At 45.8% G+C, this 16655-nt stretch overlaps 1 protein-coding gene across 1 annotated transcript in view; it reads right to left on the reverse strand.

The window, feature by feature from the left end:
* Positions 1 to 458: 458 nt before the first annotated feature.
* loxl1 (lysyl oxidase-like 1) overlaps positions 459 to 16655 on the reverse strand; it is a 119348-nt gene continuing 103151 nt past the window's right edge. Inside the window, exon 7 of the mRNA XM_085972228.1 lies at positions 459 to 7745. Coding sequence (XP_085828354.1) covers positions 7739 to 7745 — 7 coding nt within the window. The 3' untranslated portion in view covers positions 459 to 7738. The remainder of the gene's footprint in view (positions 7746 to 16655) is intronic.

The following is a 16655-nucleotide window of genomic DNA, read 5'->3' on the forward strand; positions in this document are numbered from 1 at the left end:
AGCCCAATCGACCCAATCTCTCCTCATACGTCATTATATACATTTATTGCCCATCCCTAATTGCCCTTGAGCAGCCACCTTCTTGAATACAACTGAGTGGTTTGCTCGGCCACTAGAGGGCAGTTAAGAGTCAACCACATTGCTGTGGGTCTAGAGTCACATATAGGCCAGACCGGGGTAAGGGCGGCAGATTTCCTTCTCTAAAGAAACATTAGTGAACCAGATGGGTTTTTCGGACAATTCATGGTCATCATTATTGCTACTAACTTTTTATTCCAGACTTTATTTAATTGAATTTAAATTCCCCAGCTGCCGTGGTAGGATTGACTTATGCTGCGCTATTTGATATTCTGTTACAGGGTGTAATATGCAAGCGTTCCCTTCTTCTAGCACACTTACAGAGACAGTCAGATGGCAGAAGGTAAACAATGAAAACAGAGGCGGGATCAAATGGTGGCTGGCTTCAAATCAAAACTTGCATTGAATATTCTTTAATTTTTTTAATATTGTAATTATACATCCAGCCTACAAAAGTTCAGCAAAATTAACCATTTCTTATGAAATATTTCTGATATTTATTTGGTGCATACATACAGTTACCAGGCAGAGCCTTTGAGTGCAATGTTATATATCTCATGAAATCATTTTGGTTCAGTTAAAGGCAAATCATACAGTAGGGTTAAGCTTATTGTCAGGTTTTCCAGTTTTTGGTTCCTGAGTATTTGGAATAAAAGCACGAATCAATTCTGTGTACAACTGTGTCCAGCTGATTGTTTTGTGCTATTATTCTGGGGGAGGGAAAAAAATAGTTCAATTGTTCCCCACAAGTATTATTTCATTCAGTTACCTTTGACGCAACAGCAAATCATTATTTTCCTTTGTCAGTAGTAAAGGTTTTCTTTTTACTACAGATGAGTTATTTACAGAAACACACACAACGATTAAAATATTCCATTGAAAGCAAAATCGAAGAATTCATTGTGCAGGTACTGATGCAAAGAGAGCAGGCAAGGACATGAGAGAACTTTACATTTTACCCACAGGAAGTGTAATCAGAAGTTCAGGAGGTTCATCATATCTGTTCAATCTAAGAGAGTCACCAAGAAATCCAATAGGGAATTCAGAAGAAACCTCTTTTCCCAGAGAGTGGCGAGAATGTGGAACTCGCTACCACAGGGAATGGTTGAGGCGAATAGTATCGATGCATTTAAGTAAAGGCTGGACAAACATATGAGGGAGAAGGGAATAGAGGGTTATGCTGATAGGGTTAGATGAGGAAAGAAAGAAGGAGGTTCGAGTGGAGCATAAAGAGCGGTATGGACTGGTTGGGCCGAATGGCCTGTTTCGGTGCTGTATATTCTCTGTAATTCTGTGCAAACTACAGGCAGCCTGCCATCCACCCCATTGAAAAAATGCCAGAAATGCTTGGACTTTCACAGAGGGGTTAAAGGCGACATTAGGACAACCAAAGTCTCATTCACCTTGCCCTTAAGAACCCATCTGAAGCTTTCCATTAAATTGAACTTTAGACATTTGCAAAAGGTTTACTGTGTTCCCAGTACCATTACTTGTAAATCTGATTCATTCTGAGGCCCATAATAATAAGTGGAGACTATCTTCTCTCCCACTCTATTTGCAGTGCAGAAACAGATTTGAGGGGGCAATTTTCTCTCTCAGTCAAATGATTTTCGGATGAGATGTTAAACCGAGGCTAATTCTGCTCTCTCAGATGGATGAAAACGATCCAACAGCACTACTGGAAGAAGAGCAGGATTGTTCTCCCAATATTTATCCCTCCACCAACAACAATTAAACAGAAGATCTGGTCATACATCTCACTGCTGTTTGTGGGAGCTTGCTGTGCGCAAATTGGCTGCCGCGTTTCCTACATTACAACAGTGACCACACTTCAAAAAGTACTCCATTGGCTGTAAAACGCTTTGGGACGTCCTGAGGTTGTGAAAGGCACCAGAGAACTGCAAATCCTATCTTTCTTTCTACTCCTCGTAATTCAAAGTTGCTTGAAATATTAGATAATCCTGTTTTTTTAAGGCAAAAAAAAAACCTCTTCAAATCATCAGGAGTCTTTAGCAATCTTTAAAAGCAATGCGAACACAACCAATGTTCCCTGTAATTTTTTGTTTTGCGCGGTCCCTTTAAATGGCTGCGCGGCCCTTTCAAATTCTCGCACATGCCTGGTTTCTTCCATTTAAAAGCCGGTGAGTGGACTGCGTGGGAACATTGAACACAACGGGGTCGATTTTCATTAAGCTGTTGGGAAGGAGGCGGGACTACAACGTTCGGGTTTTAGTCCCGCCTACATCGACGTCCGGCCAATCCACGCGATTTTTCCTTGATTGACCTTGTTGAGTCCGCCCAGCGGGCTCAGCAGGGCAATTAAGGGCCACCCGGCAACAGGTGACGTCACAGATTGAAATTTCATCTGTCAAGAGGTCTTGACAGATGAAAAAGCAGTGTTTCACAGCTGTTTGAAGCTGTCAAACACTGACAGTCTGACTTCTAACCTGAGTCCTTCTACACAAACTCAGTTAGAAGTCTCACCGGCAATGAAAGCTGAAGGCTGTCACTTTTGACAGCTCGCAGCCATTTTGCTTTCAGTGCCGGCTGAGTGATGGACTCCCGAAACCTAGAGGAGGAAAGGCTGTTAAGGTAAGTACAGGTAATTTAAACTTCTTTACACACTTTAGACACACCAAACACACTTACCTTTGCACTCATGCACACATCACTCACCTGAACACCGACATCGCGACCCCTCCAAGTCCTTCAACCCGACGGCCCGCTTGCTCTAACCTGGCGTGGTTTGGAGCCGTCGGGAATCCCACACGACACCCCTCAAAATAGGGATTAGGCTAAAAACTGCCTGTTAACTACCTGTTAACCGGCAGTTAATTGGCACTAATCCCTTCCCGCCTCGGGTCGGTGGGTCCCAGTGCGAGGCGGGTACCCGCCTCCTGTGAAACTTACGTGGAGGCGGGTTTTGGGCGGGATGGTGTCGGGACCCCCGAATTCGGGATTTTCCCCCCCACACGCCTGAAACCCCGCCTGACGGCTCCAGGAAAATCGACCCCAACGTTCCTAAACCTAAAGTGCTCGAACCCAGAACTACATGTTTATTTTACAAATCAGTGGAAAACAGAATTGTACTTAACTGGTGAAGCAGATTTTGGTCCAGAGCATGGATTTATATAACATACTATAGGTTGAGATGGCATGTTTCATTGAAGTACACTTCAAATCTCACTGGATAAATGTAAAGTCATAGATATCCCCCTAACGACCTTGTCAGATCTAGGTCAGCTTCAGAAATCAGCCAGCTCTCCAAGTCCCTGGAATGATTGACAAAGAACCATTCCTCGGCAGATTGCCACAAAATTGGGTTAACTTAAAAAAAATAAATAAATGATCAGGTCGAAGTTGTTGCAGTATTGGAACAGGAAACACTGTGCAGATATAGTGAGGAAGCTCGCTGTGGAGACTTCTTCATAGAAACATAGAAGATAGGAGCAGGAGTAGGCCATTCGGCCCCTCGAGCCTGCTCCGCCTTTTAATGAGATCATGGCTGATCATCCAAATTCTGTACCCTGTCCCTGCTTTCTCCCCATATCCCTTGATCCCTTTAGCCTTAAAAAATATATTAACTCCTTCTTGAATATATTTAATGAATTGGCCTCAACTGCCTTCTGTGGTAGAGAATTCCACAGGTTCACCACTCTCTGGGTGAAGAAATTCCTCCTCATCTCTGTCCTAAATGGCTTACCCCTTATCTTTAGACTGTGACCCCTGGTTCCGGACGCCCCCGCCATCGGGAGCATCCTTCCTGCATCTAGTCTGTCTAGTCCTGTTAGAATTTTATAAGTTTCAATGAGATCCCCTCTCATTCTTCTAAACTCCAGCGAATATAAGCCCAATTGACCCAATATCTCCTCATATTTCATTCCTGCCATCCCAGGTATCAGTCTGGTGAATCTTCAACAACAGGTTACATTACTGATTCAACTCTGCATAAAGACAATGTTAAGCAGCCCTAGTAGATTATATGACATTAATATGGAACTTGAAAGCGTTCATTTGACAAGTACTTCACTTACTTTGAACCTAAAAGTTGCGCCACAGGCCACTAAAAATGCAAACCAAGCACTAGGGTTTATTTCTAGAGGGATAGAATCGAAAAGTAGGGAAGTTATGCTAAACCTGTATCAAACCTTGGTTAGACCACACTTGGAGTACTGCGTGCAGTTCTGGTCACCATATTATAAAAAGGATATAGAGGCACTGGAGAGGGTGCAGAGAAGATTTACAAGGATGATACCAGAAATGTGAGGGTATACATATCAGGAAAGGATGAACAGGCTGGGTCTCTTTTCTCTTGAAAAAAGGCTGAGGGGTGACCTAATTATGAAAGGTTTTGATGGAGTGGATACAGAGAGAGTGTTTCCACTTGTGGGGAAGAGCATAACTAGAGGCCATCAATATAAGATAGTCACCAAGAAATCCAATAGGGAATTCAGAAGAAACTTCTTTACCCAGAGAGTGGTGAGAATGTGGAACTCGCTACCACAGGGAGTGGTTGAGGCGAATAGTATAGATGCATTTAAGGGGAGGCTAGACAAGCATATGAGGGAGAAGGGAATAGAGGGTTACGCTGATAGAGTTAGATGAGGAAAGACAGGAGGAGGCTTGAGTGAAGCATAAATGGCAGCATGGACTGGTTGGGCCGAATGGCCTGTTTCTGTGCCGTATATCCGATGTAATCCTATGTAACCTGTGCTCAGAATGATGGAGCGTTTTTTTTTACTTTGAGAAACTTAGGTAAATAACCAAGATCCATAATCCTAGATGGGGATGAAAGTAAGAGGTAATTCAAAGTTGCTTGAAGTGTTAGATAATGCAGTTTTTTAAATGTAAAAAAAAAACTTCAAATCATCAGGAATACATTGTAGATTAGTCTAAAAACATGCCTTCAGCTGCCTAGGCCCTACGTTCCCGAACCCTCTCCACCTCTCTCTTTCTTTAAGACATTCCTTAAAACCTACCTCTTTGACCAAGCTTTCGGTCACCTGCCCTAATATCCTATGTGGCTCGGCGTGAAATTTTGTCTGACCGCACTCCTGTGAAGCACCTTGGGATATTTACCACGGTAAAGGCGCGTTACAGATGCGAGTTGTTGTTGTATAAGATGAGGTCATGGTTAGGTCATGGCAAGCGGGTATCTTTCCTCAGCTCAACTGCTGCTGAACCCTCATCCATGCTTTTGTTACCTCTGGATTTGACTATTCCAACGCACTCCTGGCTGGCCTACCACATTCCATCCTACGTAAACTTGAGTTCATCCAAATCTCGGCTGACAGTGTCCTAACTCGCACCAAGTCCCGTTCGCCCATCACCCCATCAAGGGCCTCGCCCCTCCCTATCTCTGTAATCTCCTTCAGCCCCACTACCCCCCCCCGAGATATCTGCGCTCCTCTAATTCTGCCCTCTTGAGCATCCCTGATTATAATCGCTCAACCTTTGGTGGACGTGCCTTCTGTTGCCTAGGCCCTAAGCTCTGGAATTCTCCCTGCCTAAACCTCTCCGCCTCGCTACCTCTCTCTCCTCCTTAAAACCTACCTCTTTGACCAAGCTTTTGGTCACCTGCCCTAATTTCTTCTTGTGTGGCTCGGGGGGTGTCAAATTTTTTGTCTTAAAATATTGCTGTGCAGCACCTTGGGACGTTTTACTATGTTAATTAAAGGCACGATATAAATACAAGTAGTTGTTGTTGTAGGAAGGAAAGGCGTTCCAGTGAAGTGAGTTCCAGAGTTGCTGGGACCAGCGAATGAATGAGTTACAGTAAGAGACAATGAGATTAATTCTGATTTCAACAGTGAGAAGTTGCAGGAAGGAGGTCAAACATAGGAGGAACAACCAGGCGAAGGTTTAGAAGAATAATGACTAAGGTATCGATATGTGATTGGCATATCACTTGATTCTCTCCCTACCTCCCTCTTATTCTCTCTTGTAAATTTTATCCGATCTTATTACAGTTTCGGTTCGGATGAAGGGCCAAACCTGTCTTTTTCCTCTACAGATGACAAATGACCCGTTGCGTATTTCCAGCAATTTGGGGTATTTTTTTTTTATTTCGGATTTCCAGCGTTTGCTGTTTTTTTCCCCTTTTTACTTTATCGAAAGAAGAAAGACTTGCATTTACACAGGCGCCTTTCACGAACACCGGACGTCTCAAAGCACTTTACAGCCAATGAAGTACATTTGGAGTGCAGTCACTGTTGTAATGTGGGAAACGCGGCAGCCAATTTGTGCACAGCAAGCTCCCACAAACAGCAATGTGACGACCAGATAATCTGTTTTAGTGATGTTGATTGAGGAATAAATATTGGCCAGGACACTGGGGATAACTCCCCTGCTCTTCTTCGAAATAGTGCCGTGGGATCTTTTACATCCACCTAAGAGAGCAGAAGGGGCCTCGGTTTAACGCCCCATCTGAAAGACGGCACCTCCGACAGTGCAGCACTCCCTCGGCACTGCACTGGGAGTGTCAGCCTAGCTTTATATGCTCAAGTCCCTGGAGTGGGACTTGAACCTACAACCTTCTGGCTCGGAGGTGAGTGTGCTGCCCACTGAGCCACAGCTGACACAAAGTACAAATAAAATGAATGAAGACCTGAAATAAAAACAGAAAATGCTAGAAACAGGTCAGTCAGCATCTGCGATGAGGAAAGACAGGTTAATGTTCCGAGTGTGTAAGCCCTGTGTGCAAAAAGACATTGAAGATAGCAACAGGTGTAGGCCATTCAGCCTCTTGATCCTGTTCTGTCACTGAATGCTAGGAGGTGAGAGAAGAATCCTATTAACTAAGTAAACATGCTCAATTTTTATTATATAATCACAGAAATGTGTTTTTTCTACCATAGCAACGAATCGAGGACATAAAAGCAGGATCCCACGATGGACTGGTCCCTTATTGAGTACCAGTAATCAAAAGTAGAGGCCCATATTGAGTAGAGTGGGCCTATATTCTCTGGTATTTAGAAGTATGAGGTGATCTCATTGAAACACATAAAATTCTTAGAGGGCTTGACAGGGTAGTTGCTGAGAAGCTGTTTCCCCTGGCTGGAGATTCTAGAACTAGGGGTCACAGTCTCAGGATAAGGGGTCGGCCATTTAGGACTGAGATGAGGAGACATTTCTTCACTCAGAATCTTTGGAATTCTCTAAACCTGTGGATGCTCAGTCGATGAGTATATTCAAGGTTGAGATAGATAGAATTTTGGGCACCAAGGGAATGGGGGTAGGGCAGGAAAGTGGAGGCGATGCAGAAGTTCAGTCATAATCTTACCGAGTGGTGGAGCAGGCTCGAGGGGCCTTATGGCCTACTCCTGCTCCTATTTCTTATCATCTTATGTTCTTAAAAGTGAAACTGAGGTGATTCACTAATAAGGCACAACTAGTTCATAACAGAGTCGCTAATTAACAGCACCTTTTTCGGGTGCCCGCACACACTCGCTGGCAGTACTCTGGTGACTAGTGCATGCAAAGGTTTATTTGTAGTTGTTAGCTCATGTCCCACAGCTCTCCTGCACCACAGGTGGCTTCTTTGGTCCTGGCTGAACTCCCGATGGGCGGCGACCAAACCACAGCTGCTGCACGATCAAGTTCCTCACGCACCAGATGTTCACTCAGGATACGCAGTGTTTTGAAATTCAAAACTTGCAGATCATGACCTGTGTAAAAAAAAAAAAAAAAATTTTTTTAAATCGCAGGAAAAGTCAAAACAAGAAATCTCATTGACTTCAATCTCCCTCAGCTCTCGAGCATAAGCAGGCACGAACTGGACTTTTTAAAAAAAATACACAAGCAAGACTTGTTTGTTGCTCAAGAATGCAAGAAATCCAACTACAGGAAACTTTGTGCTATCCGGCACCGACGGGACCGAGCTGCTGCCATTCCCTCAAAACTGCCGGACACTCCAGAGTTAATGTTGAAACATACGGAGATTTTCATCTCCGTATGAATCAACAAACCCTGTTGCTTAGCAACAGCCTCTAAACAGTCGGCAAGCGTCTCTGTAGCGTCTCTAGCTGAAGCTGTTGCTTAGCTACAGACCTTCCAGAGCTTGACTGTTCAAACAAAGCAAAGAAAAGAAACGAAAAGAATAAAAAACGGCTCCTGATTTTTGCCGGTGGCTCCAGCTTGCCGGACGGTTCACCTCCGGATAACTCAAAGTTTCCTGTAGATAAGTTGGCTGTTTCAATCTCAGAAACACTACAGTACAGGCTAAAAAGAATAGTCATGAAAAAAGATCTTTGTTGTTAAAACAGTATTGTGAGGTATCCCCGATGGGTCAGTGGGTTTAGCCCATGAGCAATGTTCCCTCTTATTTTTTTTGGCGCGCGGTCCCTTTAACTGGCTGTGCGGACCAGTTCTCCCATATTACAGCCGGTGAGCGGTCTGCGCAGGACCTCCAGACCGCTGCGTGTCCACGTGGCTTAGCGGGAACGCTGCCTATCAGTAGCTGAGGCAAATGGACCAGGAAAGCCCAAGGTTTGATCACAATTGGTGCTAAGTTAGCTGATCTTAGTGAGAGCTGTAGTACAAGTGAAGTCAAGTTTGTTCGGCAAGTCAACCGGGGTTCCCAGCCCACTCCTGTGTGCTGTCCCCCAACCTTCGACAGCACGTCCCAAATGCACAAACTCTACCACCTAGAAGGACAAGGGCAGCAGGCGCATGGAAACACCACCACCTCCAAGTCACACACCATCCTGACTTGGAAATATATTGTTGTTCCTTCATCATTGCTGGGTCAAAATCCTGGAACTCCCTCCCTAACAGCACTGTGGGAGTACCTTCACCACACGGACTGCAGCGGTTCAAGAAGGCAGCTCACCACCACCTTCTCAAGGGCAATTAGGGATGGGCAATAAATGCTGGGCCTTGCCTGCGACGCCCACATCCCGTGAATAACAAAAAAAAAACCTCTGCTGGAAGTGAGTGTGTATAGACATCAGGCAACACCAGGATGGAGCTCAGCTGTGATGTCCACATGACTGAATAAGCCTGTTTGAACTCACTGCCAAGGGTCACACAACAATAACGGCCATTTCAGTGACTCTCCTCATGGAGCTGAACCCTAGACATAAGTGAACATCCTCGGGAGAGGAGGGGAGATAATTACAGGAAGAAAATTGGCTGATTTGCAGCCTGGAAGATTTCCTGTCCACACGAGAAGAGTGCACACTGGGGATTTGGAGGCCGGCATGCTTGATTCGACACCCACGCAATTTTCCATTCATCTCACCAGGAATGGATATCGGGAAATTGGGAACAGAGGTCAATGCACCCCGTGTGTAGTTGCACTGGACGTCTCAAGTCATCACTTGGTCCTTATCTACACTTACCTTGTGGACAAGGGACGGGCAGGCAGGCCCCCACCCAAACAGGAAAAGCTTTTATTGGCTTCGTAGGCAAGAACATCAGGGCCTGCAACATGTAGAGGTAGGCAGCCAGCTGAACCACAAGCAGATACTTGGCAGGGCTTTCACTAAACCTTTCACTAAACCTGGCCACCTACTCTTTCCAGTATCCGACATGCCTCAGTTGGTAACACTCTTGCCTCGGAGTCAGAAGGTCGTGAATTCAGGTCCCACTCCAAAGACTTGAGCACAAAATCTGGGCCAACATTCCTCAGTACTGCACTGTTGGAGGTGCCGTCTTTCAAATGAGATGTTGAAGCGAGGCCCTGTCTGCCCTCTCAGGTGGACGCTAAAGGTCCCATGGCACTATTCAAAGAAAAGCAGGGGAGTTCTCCCTGGTGTCCTGGCCAACACTTAGCCCTCAACCAACTCCTAAAACAGATGGTCTGGTCATTTATTTCAATGCTGTTTGTGGGAGCTTGCTGTGCGCAAATTGGTTGCCGCGTTTCCTACATTACAACAGTGACCACACTTCAAAAAGTACTTCATTGGTTGTAAAGCGCTTTGGGACATCCTGAGGTCATGAAAGGCGCTATATAAAGGCAAGATTTCTTTTTTTTTCTATTGTTCCACATGCAGCACACAACTACCATTCTGCCAGCACTCCCTTGAGGCATTTTGCAAGTCACCCTCCATTCAGTGAGTCTATATTTGCTTGAATTAAACTGACACGATTCATTCCTGATCTCAGTTTTAACGCTGCACTATCTACATGATCCAAACTATGGATTAATCAGCCAGTCTCAAGTACTGGCACTCACCAGTCACTATTTCTTTAAGACACTGCTTCATTTACTACGTGCAAGGACTAGCCATGTTGGGAATATCAGACCCCGTGTATATTCAGTTCAGAGGAGGAGCGTGCACAGTTAGCCAGCATCCCACATCAGAATGCAGAGATCGCACATAGACAATTCATTTTAATGATGTCCAGTGATGGACTGGAGGGGAAATACTTTTCACAATCAGTCTACTTTCTCATGAATGTGACCCATTCTGAGCCCTGTGTATTTGTGCTGTGTTAAGTAATGAGACCCATTCTGAGTCCTGTGTATTTGTGCTACATTGAGTAACGAGACCCATTCTGAGCCTTGTGTATTTGTGCTGTGTTGAGTAACGAGACCCATTCTGAGCCCTGTATATTTGTGCTACATTGAGTAACGAGACCCATTCTGAGCCCTGTGTATTTGTGCTACATTGAGTAACGAGACCCATTCTGAGCCCTGTGTATTTGTGCTACATTAAGTAACGTGACCCATTCTGAGCCCTGTGTATTTGTGTTACATTGAGTAACGAGATCCAATCTGAGCCCTGTGTATTTGTGCTACATTGAGTAACGAGACCCATTCTGAGCCCTGTGTATTTGTGTTACATTGAGTAACGAGATCCATTCTGAGCCCTGTGTATTTGTGCTACATTGAGTAACGAGACCCATTCTGAGCCCTGTGTATTTGTGCTACATTGAGTAACGAGATCCATTCTGAGCCCTGTGTATTTGTGCTACATTGAGTAACGAGATCCATTCTGAGCCCTGTGTATTTGTGCTACATTGAGTAACGAGACCCATTCTGAGCCCTGTGTATTTGTGCTACATTGAGTAACGAGATCCATTCTGAGCCCTGTGTATTTGTGCTACATTGAGTAACGTGACCCATTCTGAGCCCTGTGTATTTGTGCTACATTGAGTAACGAGACCCATTCTGAGCACATGCGTAATATGCATGCCCGACTGGGTAACGTGCATGGGGGTCAGACAATCAGATTGGAGCACATTGCCTCGTTTGTGAATACAAGGTACACGTGTATGGTATTTATACCAGAAAATGCTGGAATACACAGTGGGTCCATCAGTATCCGAAAGAGAGAAAAAAACAAAACAGACTCATTTTTTGTTGCAGTCTCTCAGTCACAACCTCGGCAGTCGGAGCACCTCCGCTCAAAAAACGTTTTCTCTATCAGACGGTGACTGACCTGTACACATTTCCACCATTTTCTATTTTTACTTCAGACTTCCAGCATTCCTATTCTTTTTCGAAAAAGATCTTGCATTTCTACAGCACCTTTCACAACCTCAGGACTTCCTGAAGTGCTTTCCAGCCAATGAAGTACTTTTTGAAGTGCAGTCACTGTTGTAATGTAGGAAACGCAGCAGCCAATAAGCGCACAGCAAGCTCCCACGAACAGCAATGTGGTAATAGAAACATAGAAACATAGATGATAGGAGCAGGAGTAGGCCATTCGGCCCTTCGAGTCTGCTCCGCCATTCAACGAGATCATGGCTGGTCATCCAAACCCTAGCACCCGGTCCCTACACCGACAGCCATCCCACCCAAGCCCTATCCCCGTAACCCCATGTATTTAATCCCCCCTAACACTAAGGGCCAATTTTTATCATGGCCAATCAACCTAACCCGCACATCTTTGGACTGTGGGAGGAAACCGGAGCACCCGGAGGAAACCCATGCAAACACGGGGAGAATGTGCAAACTCCACACAGACAGTCACCCGAGGCCGGATTTGAACCCGGGTCCCTGGCGCTGTGAGGCAACAGTGCTAACCACTATGCCACCGTGCTGCCCTAATGACCGGATAACCTGTTGTTTGTGCTGTTGGTTGAGGGGAAAATATTGGCCAGGACACCGGGGAGGAACTCCCCTGCTCCTCTTCGAAATAGTGCCATGGGATTTTTTACGTTCACCTGAAAGGACAGACGATATTCTGTGTACTTTGCATAAAACATTTTCACACACACACACGGAAATGTGGCCCAATTTGAGTGCCTGTCCCCCATGATTTACTCAGCACTCTGCATTCGCATTACAGGCACTGATCCTCCCAGGCATTCACCAAGTATGTGGGAATCCAGATCTTAATTGCTTAATTGACCAACAAACTGCTGTGACAGCTGGCGATGCTCAGAATCCAGTGCAGGCGGCTACAACTGAAACTATACAAATTATAAAGTAAGTCTTGGGCCATCAACCATAATCAGGTCTTAAACTTCAGTTTAAATTCAAGACGAGTCCTTGGACAATGTGGACCACTTTCCATACCTCAGGAGCCTACTGTAAAACACGGGCAGACATCGATGATGAAGTCCAACATCGCCTTCAGTGTGCCAGTGCAGCCTTCAGTTGCCTGAGGAAGAGAGTGTTTGAAGACCTGGACCTCAAGCCCAGCACCAAGCTCATGGTCTACAGAGCAGTAGTGATTCCCGCCCTCCTGTATGTTTCAGAGACATGGACCATGTACAGCAGGCACCTCAATGCACTGGAGAGGTACCACCAACGCTGCCTCCGCAAGATCCTGCAAATCCATTGGCAGGATAGGCGCACCAATGTCAGTGTTCTTGCTCAGGCCAACGTCCCCAGCATCGAAGCTTTGACCACGCTCGATCAGCTCCGATGGACAGCTCACATCGTCTGCATGCTCAATACGAGACTCCCAAAACAAGCGCTCTACTCGGAGCTCCGGCACGGCAAAAGAGCCCCAAGTGGGCAGAGGAAACGCTTCAAGGACACCCTCAAAGCCTCCTTGAAAAAGTGCAACATCCCCACCGACACCTGGGAATCTCTGGCCCAAAGTGGAGGAGAAGCATCCGGGAAGGCGCCGAACACCTCGAGTCTCTTCGCCGGGAGCAAGCGGAAGCCAAGCGCAGGCAGCGCAAGGAGCGCACGTCAACCCAAGCACTCCACCCACCCGCCCCTTCAACCACCGTCGGCCCCGCCTGTGACAGAGACTGTAGGTCTCGCATTGGACTCATCAGTCACCTGAGAACTCATTTTTAATGTGGAAGCAAGTCATCCTCGGTTCCGAGGGACTGCCTAAGAAGAGAAGAAATATCTGCATATCCTTACAGATCCAACTTTGCCACAGACATAGCCTGGTCTGAATATGCCACCTATAGACAGAAAACTGCTACGCCAGCAGACCAAACTCTCATTTCATATTCTCAAGGCTAGCAAGAAAGCTCTGATCTTCTTGAATAGCAAGAGTCTCACACATCTGAGACCTTACTAGTTTCGAACTTTATGTCTGGAGGAGGATTTTCTGCTCATCAAAGTGAAGGATGTCAATGCCAAGAAGTGATGAGAGGCTCCCACTTTGCTCACCCAGTGTCTGTATCGAGCACTCCACAGACCAGACTCAGCACAGCAAGCTGGCGTATGAAGCTCCCTTTACTCTACCTCAATAATATGCCCTCTACTGTAGCACTCCAAATTTTTCCACAACTGCATTCCTTATGGTCTATCTAAATGGCATAACCAACTGAGTGCCAAAATTCGAGGCAGCTTTGAGGTTTCACCCAAGCCAATTTGGAAGTCAGTTGAAACAGCCCAAACTCACTTCACCCGTATCACAACTACCAGCGTAGACCTTCATCCCTTCAGTGTCAGCTGTGGCTCAGTTAGTAGCCTCTGAGTCAGAAGGTTGTTGGTTCAAATCCCACTCCAGGGACTTGAGCAAAAAAAACTAGGCTGACACTCCAGTGCAATGCTGAGGGAGTGCTGCACTGTCAGTGGTGCCGTCTTTTGGATGAGACGTTAAATCTAGGCCCCAAAAGGTGAAAGAGCAGCCACTGCACTGCCTGCTGTCCATCATTAACTATTTATCTGTACAATAAATGTGCTGCGCTCCTGCACAATGTCACCCACGCCTTCTGGGATTGTGATTTTAAGAAAAAACCTTGTCTTCTTCTAGTTTCAGTGAATATAAAAAGGTTTCTTTTAAAGTCTGGAGGTAAATTACCGCAGCCAAACCTGGTCAATAAATTAACTCACATGGTTGGGTGAAGAAATTATTTTGTAAGGAAAGTTATTTAAAAAAATCTTGGGAGGGGGGGCGGAAGCCAAGATTAGGGCATCTGAAATGTAGCATTAGGAGGGCTGAGTGGTTCAGTCACCCAAGGGTCTTGAGTAACTTTTAGGTTGACAACAGGAGAGGACAGGATTGCTGTAAAAACCCAAAGGTTCCGTTGGAGCATTATCGCCTTTGAGTCAGAAGGTTGCAGGTTCCAGTCCCCCTGCAGCCTTTCGAATGAGATTTTAAACCGAGGCCCCGCCTGCTCTCTCAGGTGGACGTAAAAGATCCCACGGCACTATTTCGAAGAAGAGCAGGGGAGTTCTCCCCGGTGTCCTGGCCAATATTTATCCCTCAATCAACATCACTAAAAACAGATTATCTGGTCATCATCACATTGCTGTTTGTGGGAGCTTGCTGTGTGCAAATTGGCTGCCGCGTTTCCTACATTACAACAGTGACTACACTTCAAAAGTACTTCATTGGCTGTAAAGCGCTTTGGGATGTCCTGAGGTCGTGAAAGGTGCTATAGAAATGCAAGTCTTTCTTTCAAACTGGGTCACAAATGTCCTTCAGGGCTGCCAACCATGACTCCAGTCCAATACTATGTCTGTTCACTCTTAATACCTCCTGAGGTGGCCCAGCAAACCACTCAGGCCCACAACACCTCCTCATGGCGACCAGGAAATGGGCAATTAAAGCAGCCATGCCGGCATCACCCACATCCCGAGGACAAATATAAAAGAGAACGGTTGGTTCTGTAAGATACGCAGGGCAATTAAAAGCACCAATGATTGGGTTCGCAAGCTGGATGTAAAGAGGGATAAAGAAAGACTTGCATTTCTATAGCGCCTTTCACGACCACCGGACGTCCCAAAGCACTTTAAAGCCAATGAAGTACTTTTGAAGTGTAGTCACTGTTGTAATGTAGGAAATACGGCAGCCAATTTGCACACAGGAAGCTCCCACAAATAGCAATGTGATAATGACCAGGTCATCTGTTTTTGTTATGTTGGTTGAGGGATAAATATTGACTCAGGACACCAGGGAGAACTCTTCGAAATAGTGCCTTGGGATCTTTTGCGTCTACATGAGAGAGCAGACGAGGCCTCGGTTTAATGTCTCATCCGAAAAACAGTACCTCCGACAATGCAGCACTCCCTCAGCACTGCAGTGCTCAGGTCCTTGGGGTGGGACTATGAACCCAGAACCTTCGGACTCAGAGACGAGTGTGCTACCCACTGAGCCAAGTGCTGTTTGTCAGCTTCCTATTCCCAGATGATGGGCAGAATGATCAAGTCAAAAAATGTTGTATTTTGGCCATGGAGCTGTGAGAGTAATAGGAAGCTGACACACAGCACTGTGGAGAGAACGGATCATCCATGGAAGTTGCGGCTTGGTAACGTAAAGCAGTGGTTTGATGAATAAGTTTCAACGATGACACCTTAATAGCACACAGGAGAGGGCGGCGCAACTTCACTGGGGTCTGTGCAGCTACATTTGTCTGCCTTGAAGGACCCCAGCTATTCACAATATAATGATCTAGCCAAGGGAGCTAGATGTAATATCTCCAAGTTTGCAGATGACACAATGCTGGGTGGGCGTGTGTGCTGTGAGGAGGATGCCGAGAAACCCCAGTATGATTTGGACAGGTTGGGCGATTGGGCAAATGCATGGCAGATGCAGTATAATGTGGATAAATGCGAGGTGGCAAAAACAGGAAGGTAGATTATCATCTGAACGGCAATAGATCGGGAGAAGGGGAAGTGCAATGAGACCTGGGTGTCCTTGTGCACCAGTCGCTGAAGGTAAGCATGCAGGTGCAGCAGGCGGTTAAGAAGGCAAATGGTATGTTGCCCTTCGTAGCGAGAGGATTCGCGTACAGGAGCAAGGATGTCTTGCTGCAGTTGTACATGGCCTTGGTGAGACCACAGCTTGAATATTGTGTGCAGTTTTGGTCACCTTATCTGAGGAAGGATGTTCTTGCCATGGACGGAGTGCAACAAAGATTCACCAGACTGATACCTGGGATGGCAGGAATGATGTTTGAGGAAAGATTAGGTCGATTAGGCTTATTTTCGCTGGAGTTTAGAAGAATGAGAGGGGATCTCATTGAAACTTATAAAATTCTAACAGGACTAGACAGACTAGATGCAGGAAGGATGTTCCCGATGGCTGGGGAGTCCAGAACCAGGGGTCACAGTCTAAAGATAAGGGGTAAGCCATTTAGGACAGAGATGAGGAGGAATTTCTTCACCCAGAGAGCGGTGAACCTGTGGAATTCTCTACCACAGAAGGCAGTTGAGGCCAATTCATTAAATATATTCAAGAAGGAGTCAGATATATTTCTTAAGGCTAAAG

Source organism: Somniosus microcephalus, chromosome 32 (assembly GCF_052327205.1).
Source record: "Somniosus microcephalus isolate GS21.2 chromosome 32, FLI_Smic_1.0, whole genome shotgun sequence".
Taxonomy (NCBI): domain Eukaryota; kingdom Metazoa; phylum Chordata; class Chondrichthyes; order Squaliformes; family Somniosidae; genus Somniosus; species Somniosus microcephalus.